This window comes from Mus pahari, chromosome 18 (assembly GCF_900095145.1).
Source record: "Mus pahari chromosome 18, PAHARI_EIJ_v1.1, whole genome shotgun sequence".
Taxonomy (NCBI): domain Eukaryota; kingdom Metazoa; phylum Chordata; class Mammalia; order Rodentia; family Muridae; genus Mus; species Mus pahari.
Window position 1 is genome coordinate 14507051 of NC_034607.1, and position 23703 is coordinate 14530753.

Consider the following 23703-nt stretch of genomic DNA (forward strand, 5'->3'; position numbering starts at 1 on the left):
GGGGGGGGGGGGGAGCTGTGCAAGTGACAACAGTTGTTGCCTGGGAACAGACACATGGGGAGGGGGAGAGAAGCAGCTTCAAACAAGAGATGGCTTCCATCGGAACGGCACACCTGGGGGGGCACGCCTGCGGGCACACCTGGGGGGCACTTTCTTGGGCTAACTGATGATGGGCAGGTGGACCTGGGCTATGTAAGAAAGCAGACCCAGCAAACCAGGGCCAGTGTTCTTCCGTGGCCTCTGCTTCAGTCCCCCTCCAGGTTCCTGCTGGGGGGGGGGGGCTGCTCTGACCTCTCTCAGTGACAGACTGTAACCTAAGCAGGTTAACCCTTTCTCCTCCCCACGCTGCTCTGGTCAGCGCTTTAGCACATCAACAGAGTAAGGGAGGGCAGAGACTCAGCACAGCACTTGGAGTGAAATGTCTACAGAGCAAGGAGGGAGACGCAGGAGAGACCCAGAGCTTCCCTCTCACAGTGATGCTTGCTTTATGAAAGAGCATTCTTTACGCTGCCTGAGCGCCAAGTGCTTAAAAACTCATTAAGAATCACAAATGCAGGGCTGGAGAGACGGCTCAGCGGACAAGAGCACTGGTTGTTCTTCCAGAGGTCCTGAGTTCAATTCCCAGCAAGCACATGGTGGCTCACAACCATGTATAAGGACATGTTTAACGCCCTCTTCTGGCACACAGGTGCACATGCAGACAGAGCACTCAGACACATAAAATAAGTAAATCTTAAACATGGCAAGTGACACTTTTCCTACTCTTGTTATGGAAAGGACTTCTGACTTCTCTCCCCCAGTGAAAACAAAGAGCCCCCACAAACCCATCTGACTGTGTGCAGCAGGATCTGAGGGGCAGGGCATCAAGAAAGGAACTTACGAGAAATTGGATGCTTGGTTAATGAGGCTGCTGTAATCCTCTGGAAGGTCTATCAGTTTGTTAGCTCCTCTTGGGTAGCTAAGAAGTGAGAAAGAAGAACTTGGTAAATATGTGGTCATGTTATAAGCACACAAGGTTAACTCTTGGCTTAGTCAAAGTAGAGCAAGGGAAGGTGTACTGAGCAACCGAGGGGCTGGTGTGGTATAAGCCAGAGAAGGCAACTCAGCTGCTCTTCGCCATCGTCAGGCCTGAGGGTCAGGGGGATGAATCCCCGCGTGTAACCCATGACGGCTTGGAGAACTAGGGACGTGCAGTGCAGGCAGAGTTGATTTCTGACTATGGTGGAGACAAATCTGAAAGGCCATTAACAGATAACTATCTAAGCTACCTAGGATTTGTTCTGGCAGGAAGCTCCGTAGCAAGGAACAACGCCATCTCCCCTAAGTTAATCCAAACGGCTCTGTCAAGCTTTTGGGCGGAAAGCAGCGCCCAGGGGGAGCTTTCTGTTGCTGAGGGTTAGGGATGGAATAAAGCCCACCTAGAGTGAGTCTCCCTTGAACTCAACTCCTGGAACCCACAGAGTGGAGAGAGAACTGACATCCATAAGCTGTCCTCTGACCTCCACACAGGTGTGGCACGCCCACACCAACATCCACACACAAACAAAAATGATAGAATACAAAACAAAAAACAAACAAAATTGCCCAAACCAAACCAATCCCGTCTTCTTTTTTTTTTTTTTAAAGATTTATTTATTATATGTAAGTACACTGTAGCTGTCTTCAGACACCCCAGAAGAGGGCGTCAGATCTTGTTACGGATGGTTGTGAGCCACCATGTGGTTGCTGGGATTTGAACTCTGGACCTTCAGAAGAGCAGTCGGGTGCTCTTACCCACTGAGACATCTCACCAGCCCCCCAATCCCGTCTTCTACACTCCGCTATATGTGTCTTGTCTGGATTCTTTCAATGGAGCCTGTGGGCGAGGGAGCTGGGGGTGGGGCTATGACAGTAGCGTCTCCGAGTTCCCATTCTTCACCTGATGTGCTCAGAATGAGTGCTGAGGTTGACAGAGATGCCTTTAGTCTCTGCCCTCTGCCCGTTTAAGCAAACGTTTGGTGGCTGCAGAAGGAGCAGCAGCAGGTGAGAACACCCACTCCTGGCTTCTACCTTTGGCTCAGTAGCGGAGAACCCACTCATACAACTTCAGGACTGACATCAGAAGGTGTGTACTTACTATGGGTGCTCTGAAGGCACTGTATGAATACAACCATTCCCTCTTTATCAGCTACACTGGTTCTGTGACTCAAGAAACTCAGAAAAAGAAGTTCAAATCCAGTCTGTACTTCAGGGCTTCTTAGTGTAAGCCACTGCTACCCCTACAGTTGCTCTGCACAGGGAACGCTGTGGGTATCCACGCTCTAGCTACTGAAAGCCGAGCTTTGACTTCCCTGTGGGGTACTCTGGACAGCACTAGCTAGCCATCATCATCCGCTGCAGTTTAAAGGGGGCACACACGCTAGAACCCCAACTCCAGGAGTGGTGTTTAGATTTTCAAAGCTTGCCAATTACTGTGATCAGCACAAGTTAAGCACATGTCTTGTCCCACAGGAAGACTGCTAGCTAAGGGTGTGTGTGTGTGTGAGACAAGCGACCATTTACAGATGTGAAACCCTCACAGCAGGCGCTTTGGGTCGGGTATGTATGCAAGCTCCGCCAGTCTTCTCAGAACACGAGGCTGGAGACTCCGGAAGCAGCAGTCCTAAGCAGTGAGACACCAGTGTGATCCAGAGGAAGGTCTTACACAACCAGCGTGGAGTTACTTGAATGAAAATGGCCCCCATAGGCTCAAAGGGAGTGGCATTATTAGTAGGTGTGGCTGGTTGGAGAAAGTATATCACGAGGGAGCGAGTGCTGGGGTTTCAGAAGCTCCAGTCAGACCCAGTGGCTCACTCTCTCCTCCTGGTGGCTGGGGATCCAGATGTGCAACCCTCAGCTACCTCTCCAGCTCCATGTCTGCCTACGAGATGCCATGCTTCCTGCCATGAGGACAATGGACTAAACTTCTGAACTGTAACCCTGCACTGGTGAGATGTTTTCCTCTGTAAGGTCATAGCGTTTCTTCATAGCAGCACAAGCCCTAACTAAGGCGATGTGTTCAACTAATACTCAGACACAGATGAAAGAAACCGGAGAACAACTGGTCTTGACTGGCTCCTCATTACTGGATGCTGTGGGAGTCAAGTGATTTCCTCCCAGCTGACATGGAGCAGGGAGAGACCCAGGTGGCCTTACACTTATACTGTAAGAAGCACATAGAGGAGCTGGCGAGATGGCTCAGTGGGTAAGAACACTGACTGCTCTTCTGAAGATCCTGAGCTCAATTCCCAGCAACCACATGATGGCTCACAACCATCTTGTAATGAGATCTGACGTCCTCTTCTGGGGTGTCTGAAGTCAGTTACAGTATACTTACATATAATAATAAATAAATCTTTGGGCGAGCAGGAGTGACTGGAGTGAGCAGAGTTCCTACAAATTCAATTCCCAACAACCACATGAAGGCTCACAACCATCTGTACAGTTACAGTGTACTCATATACATAAAATAAATAAATAAAAATCTTAAAAAAAAATGCATCATATAGATGTAGCTGGGTCTGTGCACTGTCCAGGTATTTCCTTAGGAAAGAGGTGGGGTAAACGGAGGCCGCACCTGAGAGATCCAGTCACGGCTTCCCCTGGCTCTAAGCAGCCTTTGGTCCTGGGGGCAGGAGAGCCTTTGAAGTTTAGTATACAAGGCTGTCTGGGGTTCCTGGACAGTCACCCTCACTCTTCCAGTGAGTAGTCACTAAGCCACATCCTGCACGTGAAAAGTGACTCCTAAATTCACTAGCTAGGACTGTCTCCTCTGCTCAGGAGAGACACTCAGCTCATGGAAGCTCATTACACCATTCCTGATACTTGGATCATCTGAAGTTCCTCGTAATGAAACAGGAAGAAGAAAAGAGGAGACAGCTAAGAAAGCCCAGGGTGAAGAGCCGCATTCCTAAAGCCATTTCCCTGTAGTTCCCCCAAACACAGCTAACATCATTTCTTTTCTCTATCAAGGACGCAGGGTGCTATTGTTCTTGTCTGACTCCAGGCAGGAGGCTGAAGTGTGCAGGTACACTATCTTCTGGAATCAGGGAGGTCAAGGGCCACAACATGGAAGGAACTCACGCTCCCATGTGGCTTCTCACCAGCCACCCACAAACACCCGAGTTCCTCTACTCACCTGATCGCTCCTCTCTCGCCATTCAGATACCTTCTAACTTCACTGTTCTGGCACCAACTTTAAGGCAAACAGAGGAGGGGACATTAGTTTTATTTTGTGAGACAGCTGGCCCTGCCTCAGCCTCCCCAGTGCTTTGCCATCCTCCCTCGATTTTCTGACAAGTGACAGTTCTCTGACCCTAAGCACATTCCACTGCTGTACAGGTGTCACCGCCACCGTCTTCAGTCGTTCTCACTTCCTGAGGTACCTCCTCTTCCTGTCCATGGATGGCACACAGCATCGTGTCCTCCTCCATGGACCCCACTGCTAGGTTGGTAGCAATCTTACCCCTCAGCCAACCCCTCAGCCGGACACCCGGATTCTCTCTCTTAGAACTTATGCATCACTTCCGAGACAGGGCTTCTCTGTGCAGCCCTGGCTGTCCTGGAACTCACTATGTCGACCAGGCTGGCCTTGGATGCACAGATTCCTGCCTCCCGGAGTGCTGGGGTTAAAGAAGTGTGCTGCCTGCCATACTTGGCGAAACATCCTAATTCTTATAACTTGAAAAACGTCTTGAAGTCTATTAAGTTCAGAAGTGAAAATTTTGAAATGTGAAAGACTAAGCTTTATTTTATAAATCATTTTAAATAATGCAGAAAAATGTCTAACATTACCTTTCAATCAAGGAGTTCATGATGTCACTGTTTTCTTGAAAAAGGTGAAGGAGGTTGGTTGGTAGGGAAAGGTAGTTACATAAGTGTTCAAAATGGCTTGTTCCAGAAACTGCAAATAGGAAGGAAAAGAGGCATAAACACCCAGACTTACGTCCCCACAGACTGAAGAGTGAGGAGATTCTATCTGCCTGTCTGTCTGTCTGTCTCTCTCTTTTTTTGGAGACAAATCTCACTATGTCCCCCTGGCTATCCTGAAATTCACTCTGTAGACCAGGCTAGCCTCAAACTCAGAGACCTGCCTACCTTTGTCTCCTGTGTGCTTGGGTTAAAGGCATGTGCCCCCACGGCAAGCCTCTTTCTTTTTAAGTAAGACAAAACCAAATATGCTATGTATACATGGCTTGTAAGAGGTCCCTGGTAGAATACGACGACGACTCCATGAACAGGTTGGTGTCACATGACTCTTAAACCAGTTACAGACCCCGAGACTCAGCCTGGGCCTCTGCAAATGTGCAAAGCTACAGTTTACATCCTGGGCTGAGTAGGAGCCTCAACAGAGCAGCCTGAGGTCAGGCGGCTCTTCCCTAGAGCTGGACTCACGGTAGTGCCTGCCAGCGCTGACGGCAGTCAAGCAGTCTTTAGGCTATGCTGCACCCGCACGCCGGGCCTCCTGTGACTAGTGCCAGCACCAGCAGGGACCAGAGACAGAACCATGGTTCTACAGTACTCTCCACCAAGGGGTCGGAAAAGACAAGGGGAACGTGGAAGCAACTGCCACTCAAGAACAGACATGCCACAAAAGAAAAAAAAAGAAAAAAAAAAAAAAGAACAGACATGCCACGATGACACTGGAATTTCACATGGTACAAAGAGAACTGACCCCCAAAGCTGTCCTCTGACCTCAAGTGGGTGCACACACGCACCCACACCATAATAAAGTTGTGTTTTTTTTTTTTTAAATAGACGTTCTTACACTGTTAGTTTTTGTTGTTTTTTTTTCTTTCTTTCTTTTTTCTTGGTTTTTCGAGACAGGGTTTCTCTGTGTAGCCCTGGCTGTCCTGAAACTCACCTTGTAGACCAGGCTGGCCTTGAACTCAGAAATCCACCTGCCTCTGCCTCCCGAGTGCTGGGATTAAAAGTGTGCGCCACCACGCCCGGCTAGTTTTTGTTGTTTTACATCTGAGGGACTCAGGCTACAGAGATGACTCCATAGCTAAGAGCATTTATCGCTCTTGCAGAGGGTCCAGGTTCAATTTTTTTTTCTTTTTTCTTTTTTTTTTTTGATTTATTTATTATTATATCTAAGTACACTGTAGCTGTCTTCAGATGCACCAGAAGAGGATGTCAGGTCTCATTACGGATGGTTGTGAGCCACCATGTGTTGCTGGGATTTAAACTCAGGACCTTCAGAACTGCAGTCTTAACTACTGAGCCATCTCTCCAGCCCCCAGGTTCAATTCTTACCACTCATGAGGTGACTCACAGCATCTCTAACTATGACCCCAGTGCTAGGGGTTCCAACAGGTGCTCATGGTGTGCAGGGATGCATGCCAGCCAAACAGTCACACATATAAATTAAACTAAACAAAAACCTTTAAAAACCCAAGGAACCTAGCTTTTGTGTAATAGATAAGGTGAACCTTGCTTCTGAGTGATACGTAAGGCAACAGAGCAAATACTGAGACCCAGTACTGTGTGAATGCACACGAAGGCGCTCGCAGTCACGACTGCCTGAGATGCAGAGGCACAGCACACAGGCAGGGATGCACATGTGCATTCTAAGGGTGTGCTGCCACAGCCATACCCTAAGCTCTCAGTAGCTCATCAGTGTACCTGTTTACCTCGCCCTTTCTGTGCGTGCTGGGCTGTGAGCGAGGCCTGAGCATGTCAGGCAAGCATAGCTGTACACGTTTCCTTACATGTCTTTATCCTATTTATTTTTGTTGTTGTTATTGTTATTATTTTTCAGGCAGTGCTTCTCTGTGTAGCAATGGCTGTCCTGGAATTTATGATATAGACTAAGCTGCCCCTGCCTCCCAGCTCTGCGATTACAGGCATACACCATCACACCGAGCCTCGCGTCTACTCTAAACAGCAGGAGCAGATGACCACAAGCATTCGCTACATTGGGGAAGAGATGGGAAGTTACCCTGCAGGTCTGGTGGGGCCGGGACTCCATTTAAGTAGTGGAAAAACAAAGCAGAACACTTGAGGAAAGGCGTGATGGCGGCCCGGACGCTCTTCCACAGGTGCCAGCCGGACGGAGCTTCTTTCAAGGCACTGAGGACAGAAAACAGGTATCAGGGAAAACATTGAGGAAGCTCACTGTGGTAAAGTAGCGTGAAGACAGAAAACTGACGTTTGGAGTCACTGACGCTATGGACAGGACGCGTGGGTCCAAGGCTGGCACCAGCCTTAGGTCCTAAGGGATGTCAAGAACACACAGAGATAGAGCCTCTAATGGTAAAATAGGAATTATAAAAGTAATATAGCCACATACGCAGAAAAATTAGAAAATGAAAACCCAAACCAGGTGTGGTGACGCATGACCCCCAGCCTTGGGAGGCAAAGGCAGGCACAGCTCTGTGAGTTCAAGGCCAGCCAGAGCAGCATGTGGAGGATTCATCTTAAAACATGAAACAAAACCCAGCAGCCACTCCAGACCCTTACACACTTCTTGCTCAGGTGGACCATCTCCACGCTGACTGCCTTACACAGCTCTAGCTGCATCAAGTTTAAGACTACCATTCTCCCTACAACACACTACATGTTATAATTTTTAACCTATCCATTACATTTCAGAATGGGTCATTTTAGAATTGTTGATAAAATAACTGATATCAAACTATGCCCCACACAAACATCTGGGTCACTTTTAGCTCCTTGCCTGCATAAAGAACACCAGTATGTATCTGAGCCCTATAAGCGGCTCTGGATTTTGGATTACTTCATTAGCGCAGATTCTCAGATGGATAGCTCTGTTTAAGAATGTGTGTGTACATGCATGGTATACCCAAATGTGTGTGTGCATTCAGAGGCTGGAAGAGGATGTGAGTGTCTGCTCTCCACCACTCTATATTTATCCCTTTGGGGCACAGTCTCTTACTGAGCCTGGAGGTGTGCTAGAAGCCAGCAGACCCCTGTGATCCTCCTGCCTCCACCCCTGCCCCCAGGGCTGTTTACATTGCTGCTAGGATTCAAACTGAGGCCACAATGTTGGTGCACCAAGCACTTTCCTCCATGGGGTCTGTGTCACCAGTCCATGACATTCCCAGCTTCTTGCTACACATTTTCCAGATCTAAGCAGGACTCCTACTCCAGGGCACAGTGACACCTCGTGCTGCTCTAACAATCGAATGCTATCTGTCACTCCTGGATAGCATCTTAGAAATATGCCATGCTAATGTGATTTGCACTTGGAAATTGCTGATAAAATAATGTAAGTTCTAGGGCAGCAACTTCGGAGTGCATCTGATGAGCAGATGAAGGCCCCATGGCCAGGCAGCTGTGGGCAGCTGTGGACACTGCCACCTTCCTCTCAGGAACGTCAGCTCTATCAGATGCATGAAGAGTCACTCCCATAGGTTCTTCTTACACATCCATGCACAGCAATTTCCCCTAATCAACCAATCAACCCTTTCTCCTGGCATGTGAGGGTGCCAACCATGGGCGATTAGGGGCTCACCTTCCAGTATACTGGTGAAGTGTTTTGTGCAAAGAGAGAATGGTCAGTTCTTCTTCCCCAGTGGGATTCTCCTGATCCATGCCATTCTCTTCTGAAAGACAGGAAACACTGGTGACCTCCATCCCTACGGTGTGGCTGAAAGGGCTGATAAGCAGTTTGAGCAGTTTCAGCACCAAGCAGCCGTGCACCTGAACCCACCCACACACTCACACACATATCAGGAAATATGCCATAAACACAGAGGGTTTTCGTTTTCAACTGTGCACAGTATGGATCCCCATCTGACCAGTGAACCAGCCATTATACGGTGGGTAGTATCAGCTAACACGCTGTCTTGCAGCCACCACCCAGTGGGGACTATCAGCCAACCAACACGCTACCTTGCAATGTTTGAATAACAGGATGCTTGAATGGACACAAAGCTTAAGAATGAGCTCCCTGGGGTACTTCTGAAATGTGTGAGTTCAAATAAAACTGGTATTCCGAAACACAACATTCAGCTGAGCTTAACTTACTCTGTGTACGGACTAAATCGAAGAAAGCAAAGCCATTCAAACTGCAGGGGATTTTTCAAGAAGGAAATTTAAAACGCTCTACCACAGGAAGACAAACAGAAGGAGCATCCTGGCTACGACACGGTACCTGCACATGAGGTAAGTAAGATCTGTACGATGTGTGCCATGGTAACCAGGTGGAAGATGTGCAGGTCCCCAGTGGCCAGGCTGCTTCCTGAAAAATCCTGACACTGCAGAGCCGGGAACGCGAGCACCAGGCCCACCTAGACAGCAAACAGAGCATCAGCACTAGCATGGGCCGCTCCTCTCAGCTACACTCCTGCCCGCTTGCCCGCGCGCGCACACATGCTCCCTCCTGGGATCTCTTCCCAGCTTAGCCCTCATTTAAACCTAAAAGGGGAGGGTCTGAAATCCACTAGAACTGGATCAGTGACCTGAGTGGAGCTCACAGGGCCTGAGGGTCAGTCACTAACTAGCCTCTCATTTATCCAGTGGATCCCTATGGTCCAGTGAATCCCTATGAATAGATTCCTGCCAATGATAAGAAGGAGCAGTGTGTGAAACCCTTTCACTTTCTTTCCACTTATTTTCTTGTGTATACACTCAAGAGGTCAGTGGACATGACCTCCATGTTTGAGCTGTGGTTCACATGGCCAAATTTTTTTTAAAAAAAGAAACACACAAGGTAGTATTATTCAGCCATTAAGAATGAAGTGAGGTCACGTACAGGAAAAAGGATGGAACCAGATACCATATTAAATAAAAAATGCCAGACCAGAAGGACATATATAGGATATGTTATTCTCATCTGTGATAAGTAGATTAAAAAAAAAAAAAGAAAGTAAAAAGGAAGAGAAGGGGCCCAGGAAGCAGGAAGGACGAGAGAATGGGGGGAGGGGAGGAGATGTGATGTTGTGTGTGTGTGTGTGTGTGTATACCTATGGAAAATTCATAAGGGAAGCTACAATTCTGTATAATGAACGTATCCTAATTTTAAAAAGCATTAAAAAAGGGAGAAGAGGCAATCTGCCCCTAAGTACTACAACCGCAGGGCTAGATCCGTTCAGATTCCTAAAATGCACAAAACCTCTAAATGGACTGTGCATTAATGTCAGCATCACTTATGTGGCCACTGCTATTTTTACCTTAGTGGGTTAAGAGCAGACAGTTGTACAAATCTCAGTCTCACAGCCAAGTGGGAGAGGAAGGAGCCCCAGACCTAACTAGACAAGTGTGTGGCAATCCATTGCTCAACAGTGCCTCCCATCTGCCTTTCTGTCTGCTGACTCATCAAGTCCCAGGCAGTGTTTGGAGTTCTGGGAAGAGGATGCAAAGCAAACTGTAAACACCCACCAGTAAATGAAACATGTCGATGTCTAGTATGCACGGGAGGTCTTCATAGCTGTCACTAGGCACCAAGGCTAGAGATGGAGGAAGACACATCAGCACACTTCAGACACAACCCCCGCCTCAGGAGCATGCAGTAGGGACAAGTCTGAATCTGCGCGTCAGAGCGGCAGTAGCAGACAGTATTAGCAAACACTGCATTTGTAATGGAGACCTTAGACTCTCACAAACAAGATTCCCAAAGCCTGGAAGCTGCAGACACAGATGGTGGCAGACAGGGAGCACTCACATGCAAAGAGTTTACAGAAGTGTCCTTGCACCACGGGAAGTAACGCCACTGTCCAATGTGCTGCTGCAAACCGTGTTAACGACCTGAGACAGTCGTCCTGAAATAAAGATGGCCTTACAGTTAGCAGAGAAATGAGCAGATCCTGTCTGAAAATACACCTCAGAACAGACAGACAGACAGACAGGTTACCAGGTAACCCCAGCCCCCACACAACGTATCTGGCATCTTTACAGCAAGTGAGTTTACTAAGAGGAGTGAGTGTTCTTACCAGTCTACAAGGCAGAGGTCCAAAAACAGGCTTCTCCTCATCACTCAAAATTCTTTCTAGAGATTCAAGATGGTTGAGGGGTAAGCTGAATGCCATGTCTATTTTCAAAGTTATTTATTCTTTGCACATTTTTAAGAAGTTCAATTATTTCTGAGGAGAATATGATTTTGTCATCTCTTATTATCAGTCCCCCCACCCTTTTTTTTCAAGACAGTTTCTCTGTGTAGCCCTGGCTGTCCTGGAACTCACTCTGTAGACCAGGCTGGCCTCGAACTCAGAGATCCTCCTGCATCTGCCTCCCTTGTGCTGGCATTAAAGGTGTGCAACATGATTCCCAGCTAGATTTTAGCAACTTTAAGCCAATTCACAAGAATTCACTTTGGATGAAAGAAAAAGAAAGGGCTAAAGGGCTCAAGAGAAAGGAGCACTCGCTGCTCTTGCAGAGGGCCTGAGTCTGGTTCCCAGTACCCACTTAGCTCCTGACTGACTGCAACTCTAGTTTCAGGGGCCTGATGCCCAATTCTAGTCTCTGTAGGCATCAGGCTCACTTGTGGTTCACAGACATACATGTAGGCAAACATTCCTACACATAAAGTTAAGAAAAAACCCAACCCAGTCCCTCAGTAAGAAAGTGCTATGACCACACCTATGTTTGTTTTTCTGTGACTGTACTTACTCGGACAGAAGCTGTAAAACAAACTAGCATTTTGCGCGCACACAATTATTTCTTGATTTTTTTTTTTATTACTTCTTTATACTGCTAGTCATACAAAATATTCATTTAAAGAACATGAGTGTCTGCCTCCATGTCTGTCTGTGCACCACCCGTGTCTGGTACTCAAGGCAGAGTCTCCCTTGGAAGTCCTGGCTGGCAGAGTCTACAGATGAGGCTGGCTTCAGAGGTTTCTGCCTCTGCCTGGGATTAAGGGGAGCTGCTAAGAACATTTCTCACCAGCACCTGGTGACTGGGAGGCACAGCAGTGAGCGTCTTACCTATGCTCTGGATGGTATATGCACAGGTCCCCCAGCACAGGATGGGCACACGGGGGTCACCTTCATTGGGATGAACCTTCAGTCCCACCTTGTAAGTAGCTGTTCCAAATGTCGTTAACATTTCTTTTATGCTATCAGAATATGGGTTCCTGTGGAAACATGCATAGGATTAGCTCACAAGTGCACACATGGATAACACAGCTCCATCTCTAAGTCACTCTGTCCTGTGCTGCACACAAACCATTTAACATATGTAGAGAAAGCTGTGTGGCACTGTGCCTGACTGAGGGATCTGTTCTGTGTGTGAGCAGAGGCTCAGGGCTGAAGGTAGGATAAGCACATGTATCTGCTGTCTGAACCATGCAACGTCTGGGTTGCTTGCTCTTAGCAATGTCCCCCACCTCCACAGAGACTGGTGTTCCCAGAACAGAACATCAGAGGACATGACTATACACTGACATTTGGGAGCCCTTGATCAAAGACTGGTGGTGGCTGCTGATCTTGTTGTGAGACTCAGCGGGTCCCCACTGAGTGCCTGTGTCTTACTGTAGTTAGAACCCAAGGAGCAGACACACCGAATGTCACAACATTCGCTTAAGTTAGCAAGCAGGAACAAACATGGGACTAGAGCAGGAGAGCAAGGCTTTGGGTTCCATTGCTAGTATGGGTGGTGGGCAGAGGGAGCCATGCTGGAATACTGTGAGGACAAGGAGGAGAGCAGCCTGAGAAGGCCAGTGTGAGCAGACAGGGGGTCACTGCAGAGAACCCAGCGGACTCCACACACAGACTCAGCAGGAGAGACGAGAAGGGTTTCAAAAATCTGCCAATCAACTAAAAGGAAGGGACATCAGAAGGACATTCCACACACTCCAGACAAGAAGAGTTCAAAGCCGCTCTGTGCTAAGGAAGGAGTGAAAATTAACAGATACTTGAGCATGAGGGAACATTCCCCATGGTGGGGTAAGGCCACTCCTAAGGGAAGCACCTCTGTGAGAAGGAGCCACTGCCACATCATGAGTCCCTATCTCAAAAACAACAAAACAAACAAACACAGCCAAGGACAAGTGACAGTACAGCTGAGCCTTGTCCTGACTGGTGTAAGACTGTGCTGTGTGCGCGCGCACGTGCGGCAGGGCCTCCAGGACAGAGGACATCTACATCTGATTGGTCTGAGTGCAGGAAGAGCAAGCGCCAGGCATGGACCAGAACCACTGCACCAGCAGGTATAAACACACTCTACAGAAAACCAGCTTAGAAAGATACAAGGAGCTACAAACTACAGGGGACACCTGCTGCCTAAGGATGGACGTCCTCCTTGCAACACACAGATTACTATCAGAAGAAATGATACAATGCAAAAGCTGACTATGGATTTAATCCCAAACTGAAAAAAAGATGATCTTATGCAACAGTAAGACATTACTGACTTCAAGACATGACACTGTCCCCAGCTCAGTGTTAGGGCACTTGCTCGCATCAGGCCTAGTTCAATGCCCTGTGTAAGTCAGCAAAGGAAGCTGGGGAGGGACGTTACGCAGGAACTAGTAGGGACAAGAGACAGACTGGCGAGCACAGCAGGCAGAGGTCAGATGCCCTGCTCGCCGGGTCACTCAGGACAGACACAACAGGCAAAGCACACAGGACATTACATCATGTCACCTCACCATTACCAGACCTGGGAAATACCTCATGTTACAGATGAGGGAACTCAGGGAATGAGCAGTGGTGCCATGTTCTGGACCCCAACTGTGTACTGTAACTTACTGGCTTAGGGACAACAAGACGGTTTGGACTTGGGTGACTAAGAGCTTGGTGGGTCTCTAAGAGAAAGGTGGGAGTCAGAAGGAAACCCAGTGGCCAGGGTTAGACATGGTGCTGATGGGACACTGTGGCAGCATACACGGGAGGGCAGCAGGCATGGTCAGAGCAAACCCCTACACCAGAGGCCGCCAGCCTCTCTACCCTCTCCGCGACCCTTTTAACACAGCTCCTTCCTCAAGCGGTAACCCCAACCAAACACTGATTTCACTGCTAATTCCCAACCGTGATTCCGCTGTTATGATTTGCAATGTAAACATCCGATGTACAGGATATTGATACGAGACCCCACGAAGGGTTATTCCAGCCCACAGAGGGGTCTCAACCCACAGGTGGACAACTACCACTCTCCATGCTTTTACATTTTGGCTAGTCTACCACAGCTACCGCCACACAGTGTTTAAACTTCAGGTACCATTTTGCCCTCAGTGTTGTCAGGCCACGCTCCACCAACGACTCACTTAGCTTCATTTCCGATGGGCCAGATTGAAAGGGAAGAATATCTTACACTCACCTAGGATAAAAATCAGGCCTGAAGCCTTCTGGGATTGGTATTATATTCATGGCTTCTGTGTTCTCGGAAGAAGGCGTGTCTGCAGAAATAGGCATTTTATATAAATTTTTAGCAGAATATAATCAGCACAATCTTTATGTACTTTAGCCATGTGATCAAAGAAAGAAAGAAAGAAAGAAACAAATAAATATAAACCTGAAAAACGCCGGGTGTGGTGGTGTACGCCTTTAATCCCAGCACTCGGGAGGCAGAGGCAGGCGGATTTCTGAGTTCGAGGCCAGCCTGGTCTACAGAGTGAGTTCCAGGACAGCCAGGGCTACACAGAGAAACCCTGTCTCGAAAAAACAAAAACAAAAACAAAAAAACCTGAAAAACATTCCCATTACTCCTAACTGCCAAAATACCACAGGAAGTGTAGTGAGCATTACTGTGGCTGACTATACCCTGCGTGGTCATCCACGCCAACCTCACAGCACAGCCTGGGTACAGTAAAGCTGGGAGGTCTCTCTTTGCACGTGTGAGAACTAGCGCCAGCCCCTGCCCACACATCCCCAGGCTGAGTGCAGGGCAGGGCCTAGGGAACACTGGCCTGCCAGTGGGAGATGCAGCTGCCGTCTCCACGCGCAGCGAGATGCGCTATATAGACATGAGCTTGTGTGCTCTCAGAAAAGCAACAGTCAGGTGCAGTTACAACAACAAGGGCAAGTGCAACAAGTCAGGTTACTTATTCTGAGCCTGGGTAGGGCCATGTAGCCCAGGATGGCCTCTTACCTCCTGCCTCAGTCACCTCACTGCTGAGATTACAGATGTGGGTCACCATAACTAGCTTATATCAGATTTTAATAAATGGGAGACTGCATTTTAAATACTATAGAAAGAGATTGTATTTATTTATTTTCAGTTCTTTGAGACAGGGTTCCTCTGTGTAGCCCTGGTTGTCCTGGAACTCACTTTGTAGACCAGGCTGGCCTTGAACTTGATCCACATGCTCCTGCCTCCTGAGTGCTGGGAGTAGAGGTGTGTGCCACTAGTTTTCCTCAGAAAGAGATTTTATTATTTATATACTTCATTTTTTATTTTATTTATTTAGAGACAGGGTCTCACCAGAGCACTCTGCCTGGCTGTAAACTGACAGAGATTTGCCTGCTACTGCCTCCCCAGTGCTGGGACTGAAGGCTTGTGCCAAGATGCTCAGACTATTTGTATTTGTAAGAAGATCTGTTTATTTTTATTTAATATGTGAGTGTTTTCCCTACATGTAAGTCTGTGTACCGTGTGTGTGTGTGTGTGTGTGTGTGTGTGTGTGTGTGTGTATGTGTGTCCCACTCTGAGAGTCAGATCCCCTGGAGTTAGAATTACAAACAGCTGCTATGCAGTGCCGGGAAATGAACGTGGGTAGGTTACGAAAGCAACCAGTGCTCTTAACACTGAGGCACTGCTCCAGCCCATAGTACGGCTTGTTTTTTTATTTTTTAAAGATTTTGCTTTTATTTCTGTATGTGTTTATGAGTGTATACAGATGTGCGTGTGGGGCAGAAGCCAGAAGAGGGTTTTACAGGCAGCTGTGAACCTGCGATGTGGGTGCTAGGAACTGAACTTGGGTTTTCTGCAGAGCACTGGGTGCTCTGAATCACCAAGTCATCTCTCTAGACTCTCATTTCTATATGACAGTGTCACCATCTTCAGACACACCACAAGAGGGTAACATTCCATTTCAGATGGTTGGGAGCCACCATGTGGTTGCTGGGAGCTGAACTCAGGACCTCTGAAGAGCAGCCAGTACTCTCCAGCCCTTAGACCCCGACTTTCAAATACTTTAAAACAATTATATTTGGAGAGACACCTTCCAATCAACTTACACTGCAGAGGAAAAAGACAAGTTCCCAGGGTGGGGGAGATGGCACAGGGTGAGGCATTGCTGCTAAGGCTCATGGCCTGAGCTGTATCCCTGGGACCCACGGGGTAGGGGAGATCCAACTCCTCAGTTTCTTCTGACCTCTAGATGTGCACCACGGAATGAGCATGGGCACATATGAACATACACATACAACATACACACATACATATGTACACGCATACATCCATGTGAAGAGACAAACAGAAGCAGGCTGCCAGCACTTACCAGCAGCACTGTGCTCTCTCCTCAGCATCTGTATCGCCCTTATCTGCTGGGCTACTGCTCTCGTCCACTGTGTCAGATCTGGTTGGTCTGAAAAATTTAACCTCCTGAAAGAGGTTACAGACAACACTCAGTTCTTTATTGATTAGATTAAGATACAAAAGCTTTCTTAAATAACATATGTGTTTTAGATATCTAAAATATTTGAGAATCCAGGCTGGGGGTAGAGAGACGCTTAGAGGATAAGATGGTGGCTGCTCTTACAGAGGACCCAGGTTTAGCTCCCAGCACCCATGTGGTGGCTCATGGCCATCTGTCACTCCAGTGCAGGGTACCCAATATTCTCTTGTGGCTCCATGGGTGGTACCCAGCACATGTGTGACACACAGACACCCAAACAGTGAAGACACCCACACACAGAAAACAAAACACAAAACAAAAATTAGGGTAGGGAAAATTTGTTGTATCAAAAAGAAAAATAAAAAATCTGTGTCTAGTGAGAGCCGAGGCCACAAGCCCAGTTCAGTCCCTAGAGGCCATGTGGTGGCAGGCAGAGAGCATCGTCCTCCAAGCTGACATCTACCTCTCCCAGGATGGACTGTGGGCGCTTACACGATTTAGATCGCCAGTTCAATGCCGGCACCGAAGCTGAAAATGCAGTCTGGATACTGGCCAACAGAGATGGAGTTGTGTTTTGATCAACGATGGCAGTACTATTGAATGCTTCACTTATTTTTAGTACTAGAACATGGCAGAATTTCTTTTTTTTTTTTTTTTTATAACTTTTTAAAATTTTATTTTATTTGTTTGTGTAGGCTCGAAGTATATGAATAGAGTAATACTCTCTATTCAGTAATTTCCCTCAGCCAATTTCAATGTCCCAAAGTTTAATTAACAGAACAGGGAAGCTGCCCTGAACTGAACTCAACACTTTGGAGATGGCAGAATTTCTTAAACCCCACAATCACCACAGACACTCACCACATACTTATGTGACAAACTGAGCAAAGCCCTTACTATAAGATGCTCAAAGTGGCCCATATAATTGTCCAAGTACTATAACTGTGCCCATTTTACACATGGACACTGAGCTACACAGCCTGAATAAGGCTATGAGGGGCAGAGCTGATGTATTGCAGTTAGTTCAGGTTCCATAGACTGCTCTTCTATAGCATTCTTCAGGGATGGCTGTGCCATCAGTAACAACCATGGGAAAAAAACCAAAAATGAAGCCGCCAAAGCCACAGGTGAAATTCAAGAACTACAACGTCTCCTCATGGGCAGTTAATACTCCTTAGTTCACATACAGAACTACAACATCTCCTCACGGGCAGTTAATACTCCTGAGTTCACATACAGAACTACAACGTCTCCTCATGGGCAGTTAATACTCCTCAGTTCACATACAGTGGGGAGGTAGCGCCATGATGCTCCTGTGACTAAAAACCACAGAGTAAGTGGGAACCTAACAACAGCTTATAATGTTTTATGGCACCAGAGACAGAGCCAAGGGCAGAGTTCCTAAAACAAAACAGAAAAGCTAGCCTCTGCCTTGAACTGAGTCCAAAGAACTGAGCAGAAACAGGTAATTTATGCTCATAAAACGTATTTAAAAACCTACATATTTGTGTTTTAAAGACTTACTTCAGCTTTTTATGTGTATCAGTGTTTTGCCTGTGTGTATGTATATGAACCATATGTGAGCAGTGCCTATGGAGGCCAGGAGAGGCATCAGACCCCCTGGAACTAGAATCACAGGCAGCTGTGAGTCACCACGTAGATGCTGGGAACTGAACATGGGTCCTCTGGAAGAGCAGCAGGGTTCTTAATGGCTAGGCCATCTCTCTTGCCCTTATACATTTTTAATTTTATTTACTATGTATGTGTATGCCCGTGTATACCATGGGAAACATATGGAGATCAAAAGATGTTTTTTTGACAGAGTCTCACTGTGCAGGTGGGATTGGAACTCACAGAGATCCACCTGCCTCTCAAATGCTGGGATTAAAGTCGTGTGCCACCACACCCAACAGTAGACTAAGTGTCTTTGAAAAGTATGGGGGAGTATCTTTAAAGTAGGATCTCTAGAAAAAAAGACGATACTGGGTTTTTATGAACAAACAGAACTTTTACATTTTCTGCAGTACTGACAGGTGACAAGGTCACAACCACACCCCACAGGTCTGCTAGAAGAAATGTCTGAGTAAGTCATCGGCAAGGTCATCTGGGTCACCTGCCGCTGCAGTGCTGACCCTGCACCTTGCTCCCCCAGCCGGATCCTTTCCTCATCCACAGAGCCAGTCCTGCGCCAGGATGCTGGGCAGAGCCTACCTGCTGAGGCTGCTCCTTGGAGGAAGCAGCAGGGGGATCACCGTGTTGCTCAGGCACTCACAGAGCGGGCAGAGGAACTCGCCATTCTCTACGTCGTAGCTAGTGTGCAAGCGCAGCCGCTGCTGCCTTCGCTGCTCCTTAGCTTGAACGGAATCAAAATACCTTCACAATCAGAGAACAGGGGCGTCAAAATCCGGGGTGCTCACATCAGCAGGAGGTCAGGCATCAACATCCTAAGGCACTTTTCTCACAACAGTTAAAAACAGGAATCCTGAACTGAACTGGCTTAAACACAGGCGGCACAACTTCAGAGTTACTTAATCCTCACAGTGGATTTGAAGTCCTAACACAGAAACACTACAAACAATAAAAACAACAAAACCTGACTAATCTAAAGGCCTTTCACGAGTGGGAAGACACTTGTTGGTGCTCTCGCTGGCCGGCCATTTTCTCAGGGCTGGTGGTCCCTTGTCTGTAGTGGCCACACCAACAATAAGCACAGGTCTGAGACCGTGCTGAGGAGCACACAGAGCGACACACAGGGTGAGGGAGGTGCCCTCCCTGAACTTGAGGAAAGAGCACGTCACTGACACGGCTTATGTGATACAGGGTTACCCTACTGTACCACATCTTTTACTGTACCATGTCTTTTCAGCTAGTTACCTAACAGGTTCACTCCTATCTCTGGAAAGATAGAGATTCTGATACAAAGCTATGTTAAAATATATACCCAACACTCTTGTCTGTTGTTATTCGTTTGCATTCATTACCAAGCAAGTACTTATTTATTAAGTAAATGTTTAGGAAATTTGCCAGGATCTTTAGTCCTTTTTATCCCCACCCCCAGAACGAATTTCCCTTTGCTTTAAAAGTCAATTCTGAGCCTTCAGATGGTGTTCCTTGAGTAATATAAGAATATAAATTACCTTTGCCAACAATGGGCATGCATAACGTGCCCACAGCTGCCAGTGTGTGTTCCACAAGACAGGTCAGGGTGCATGAATAATGGATCATATTTTTCTGCATTACAAAACAAACATTTTACTTGTTTGTAAAACAAAACTCCAAGCATTTGACTTTCCTATGATCAATGTGCATCCCTGGATTTGTGAAGACTTAGGTAAAGAAATGCTAATTTATTCTGATTCTCAATAGCACTAACTTATGCAAGACTCTCAGAACTTAAAAAGTGGGACTTAGAATTCTCATCACTTGTGGAACTCAAGTAGCCCTGAACTGCAATGTGAGGCTGAAGGTGCGCTAAGTAACAGGCCCTCTGTATCCATGAGCTCTGCATCTGTGGGGTCACAGAAGGGGAACCCTCCACAGGTGCTGACGCGGCTGCCTGGTTTATGTCCTTGTCATTCTCTCATTAAACAGCATTGAAACTGTAACCCGGAGATCAAGTACCTAGGAAGATGAACCAAGGTCACATGCAAATCCCATGCATGGAGCAGGGTTCTCCCCTAACTCAGTACTGCAAGGAAACCCAGACCCTCCCTCGCAGTGAGCGAGTGTCCTGCTCCGGAGCGCTCTCCCCAGCACCACAGCAGGCTGTACAGGGGCTTGAGCATCTACTCGGGATTACCTAAATGAAGCTTTGGCTGCTGACAGTCAGGGCAGAAATGCTAAGGGCTATGTCAAGATACAGTCTCACACTCTAGCCCTGGCTGGCCTTGACCTCTCAGCAATCCCCCGGCCTCTGGGCAGGGATCACAGGTGTGAGTCATGAGGCCTGGCATGGAGGCTGCCTGTCTGTTGTCAGGGCAGCTGGGTTATGATCTAATAACGCCGCCGCAGACCTTACCTGGGTCCTCGATGGTTTTCGTTCTGTCTTTTGACAGTACCGTTGACCTCTGAACAAACGCTGCCAAGACCATTGCCCTGCTTCCCACAGTCACCTCCTGCTCCTCCTGACATAATATACAGGTGACAAACTGTCTCTGTTCAGGAACCTGTGTCTGTGCTGGGCCCAATGCTGTAAGAGCTGCGTCTGAAACCGGAGGGCTGCAATACAAAGGTTATGACTATACTGAATGAGCCTAAGACGTTTCTCTATAATCGTTAAATAATAGACTCCAGATTGGTAAACTCAACACATGGTCTTGATGACAGGATGTGGCAGGGTTCTCTCATGTGCTTAAAGCCATCTTCACTCACAGCAACCTACATGTAACACATGCCATCTCGGAGTGCTCATTCTTTCATGTCAAAGATGCATTGTAGAAAACAACACTTTAAGCGGACAGAGGCAGAGATCTCTTTGTGTGTGTCTGCACATGTGTGTGGGGCCACGGGTCAGCCCCGGGACCTCCCGCTGGCCTGCAGCTTGCTTGTGAGGCCAGGCTGCCTGTGCCTGGCCCCTGCCCCAGCCGCCTGCCTCTCCAGCACTGAGATTACAAGCATGTGCCAGCATGTGGCTTTTCCCCCTGAGTTCTGGGAGCAGACTCAGACCCTTGTCTGCTTGGCAGACAGTTCACTGCCTGTCCGGCGCTATTTCCCTGGCCTAGGAGTGACCTCCACTAACTGGAGGCCACAAAATTACCCACCACCTTACTCAATTAAAAGCATACCAGAGAACCAACGGTCTCAGGTTACCTGCTGTCAAGAGTGGCAGAGGCAGAGGCGTCCAGCTCTATGGTCTGTTGGAAGAGCTCTTTGTTTTCGTCAATGAAGTGCCGCTGCATCTCAGACATCTGGGCCATGATCTTCTCCCGGCGCAGTCTGGCAATCTCGGCTTTCCTTTTCCTCTCTGCTTTGTCTTTGTCTCTTGAGCTCTGGAATGATGCTCCATTTAGCTAGATTCTGCACAAAGAGGCTGCACCCAGTCTTTGCCCCTAAGCATAGCATCTATACTGTAGGCACTAAGATTCACTCTGTCATGTTTGTATGTAAATGCAAGAGTCAATCTAAAATGCTAAAGGAAAAAACAAACTAGAAAACTGTTACAAATTAATACACATACATACACACACTCACTATATATAGTGTGTGTGTATATAGCTTTTGGAATTTAATGTTGTGAATATTATTAACTACTGATTTACTGCAGAGAAAATTTGTTCATATTAATCTGCTAAAGATTTTTTTTGCACTATTAGTTTGGTACCAATTTTTCTCTCTCTCTCTCTTTTTTTTTTTGAGACATAGCTTCAGTATGTAACAGCCCTGGTTGACCTGGAAAAAGTTATGTACAACAGGCTAGCCTCAAACTCCCAGAGATCCACCCTTGGCGTCCGAGGAGCTGGGGAAATGGCACACGCTGGCAAGCCCGCCTTTACCTCGCTCTCTCTTACCTCTTCCATTATGGTTCCTTCCGCCTCGGCCACAGGGCTAGTGGATGAACTCTCTCTTATCTTCTTAATTGCATTAAACATCTTGAAAAAACAAAATCCCAAAACACTGTTATGCTGATGTTAAGAAATGCTATTACAAATAGCCAATGTTTAATGTTTCTCACAAGACACACAGCAATGTGGAAATGTTACCTTTAGCAACCACCTAATCATGTCCTTGTGGACTTCCAGGGAGGGAGCGTTCTGCAAGGTCTCCAGCATAGCTAGGATGCTCGGGGAGTTATTTGGTGCATCACCAGGCTCTGAGAGAGAAAGAGAAGGCACAGTAACAGCTAACGCATCTTGGCACTTACTCCTACCAGAGAGACGTGCAACTGCGTACGACACCTGCTGGCTATCATCTGACTCTACTTGGACTGTTTGTGCATGTGGGAGGCGGGGGCCAGCAGTCTCCCTCTCTTGTTCTCTACTATACTTTTTGGGACAGGATCTCTCACTGTGTTCAGAGATTGCTAGACTAGCCAGCCAGCCAGCCCTTGGGATCCACCTCCTGGAAAGTGACACCTTATAGTGGTAAGACAATGAATGGATTCAGAGTGCTATATGGATACTGGAAAATAAAAGCACCAGAGACAAATAAGACAGAAGGCATGATGTGAACCATGGAGAAAATGCCGGTAGAGCCAGAATACAGATGGGCTGGTGCTAGCGGAGAGCGAAGCACACATGTGGGCAGAGGCAGCTCCCCTCCCCTGCTGCTCTTACTGAATGAGGGAGCAAAGCAGGGAACCGGAGCGGTCTGGAAAAACAGGCCACTGCCCAGTCCTATTCCTCTTAAAGGACAAGAGAACACTTCATCAGTGCCAGCACTTAAAAGAAACAAAGTTATAAAAAAATCCTTCCAGCCCAGAAATTCCTACCTCCCCATCAAAACACCCTGAATTCACCCACTCGGTGAGCTAGGCAAGGAAAGCAGGAGTGGAGGCCAGAGCGTCACAGAAACTGAATGTGTGTGTTACCACAGGCAGAAAAATGATGCAATCTGACCCAAGGAAGTATGAGCAACTGCAGGACAGCCACAGCAAGAGACTCACCGCTGCCACCATGAGGAGGGACAGAACGCCTGTCAGTTTTAAAATATGAAACACAGCCTTTTCTTCTGTAAGAAGCAAAGCACTGCCAGGTATGGTGGCATATACCCTTTGATCCCAGCACTTGGGAGACAAAGGCAGGAGGATTTCTGTGAGTTCAAGACCAGCCAGAGCAAATATACCAAGTACTAACTGGTGAGCTTCAGCAGTATGTATGAGGGTGTTACTATATAACTCTCTCAGCTCCTCATACATATACACGTGTGTGTGTGTGTGTGTGTGTGTGTGTGTGTGTGTGTGTAGCTAATATGTGAATGTATATACATCACTGAATTCAGGATTGCTGGAAAAATTTTAAAATAAAAAGTCAGAAAACATCTCCCTGGGCTTTTTAAAGCCTGGTCTACAGAGTGAGTTCCAGGACAGCCAGGGCTACACAGAGAAACCCTGTCTCGGAAAACAACAACAACAACAACAAAACAAAACAAAACAAAAAAACCAAAACCAACAAAAAACAAAAACAAAACAAAAAAACCCCTAACCTCCCCCCAAACCCCCCCCAAGACAAAACAATCAAATTCTTTTCTATAAGCTATAATCCAATACCCTACAGCTAATCTTTTGT

General features: G+C 47.3%; 1 protein-coding gene and 1 non-coding gene across 3 annotated transcripts in view; both read right to left on the minus strand.

The window, feature by feature from the left end:
- The window catches only part of Ubr2 (ubiquitin protein ligase E3 component n-recognin 2), a 60245-nt gene that overhangs the window by 4203 nt on the left and 32339 nt on the right, over positions 1–23703 (minus strand). For both annotated transcript variants that reach the window (XM_029531644.1, XM_029531645.1), the window contains exons 21-38: positions 22180–22289; positions 21988–22068; positions 21290–21468; positions 20499–20698; positions 19618–19711; positions 18692–18853; positions 16364–16467; positions 14242–14320; positions 11910–12058; positions 10917–10972; positions 10649–10745; positions 10366–10433; positions 9140–9275; positions 8498–8588; positions 6962–7092; positions 4813–4921; positions 4157–4213; positions 881–958 (exon numbers count right to left, since the gene is read on the minus strand). In XM_029531644.1, coding sequence (XP_029387504.1) covers positions 881–958; positions 4157–4213; positions 4813–4921; positions 6962–7092; positions 8498–8588; positions 9140–9275; positions 10366–10433; positions 10649–10745; positions 10917–10972; positions 11910–12058; positions 14242–14320; positions 16364–16467; positions 18692–18853; positions 19618–19711; positions 20499–20698; positions 21290–21468; positions 21988–22068; positions 22180–22289 — 1981 coding nt within the window. The remainder of the gene's footprint in view (positions 1–880; positions 959–4156; positions 4214–4812; positions 4922–6961; positions 7093–8497; positions 8589–9139; positions 9276–10365; positions 10434–10648; positions 10746–10916; positions 10973–11909; positions 12059–14241; positions 14321–16363; positions 16468–18691; positions 18854–19617; positions 19712–20498; positions 20699–21289; positions 21469–21987; positions 22069–22179; positions 22290–23703) is intronic.
- LOC115062570 lies at positions 17168–17298 on the minus strand. Its single transcript, XR_003842507.1, has one exon. It is a non-coding gene; the product is annotated as a small nucleolar RNA SNORA36 family (small nucleolar RNA).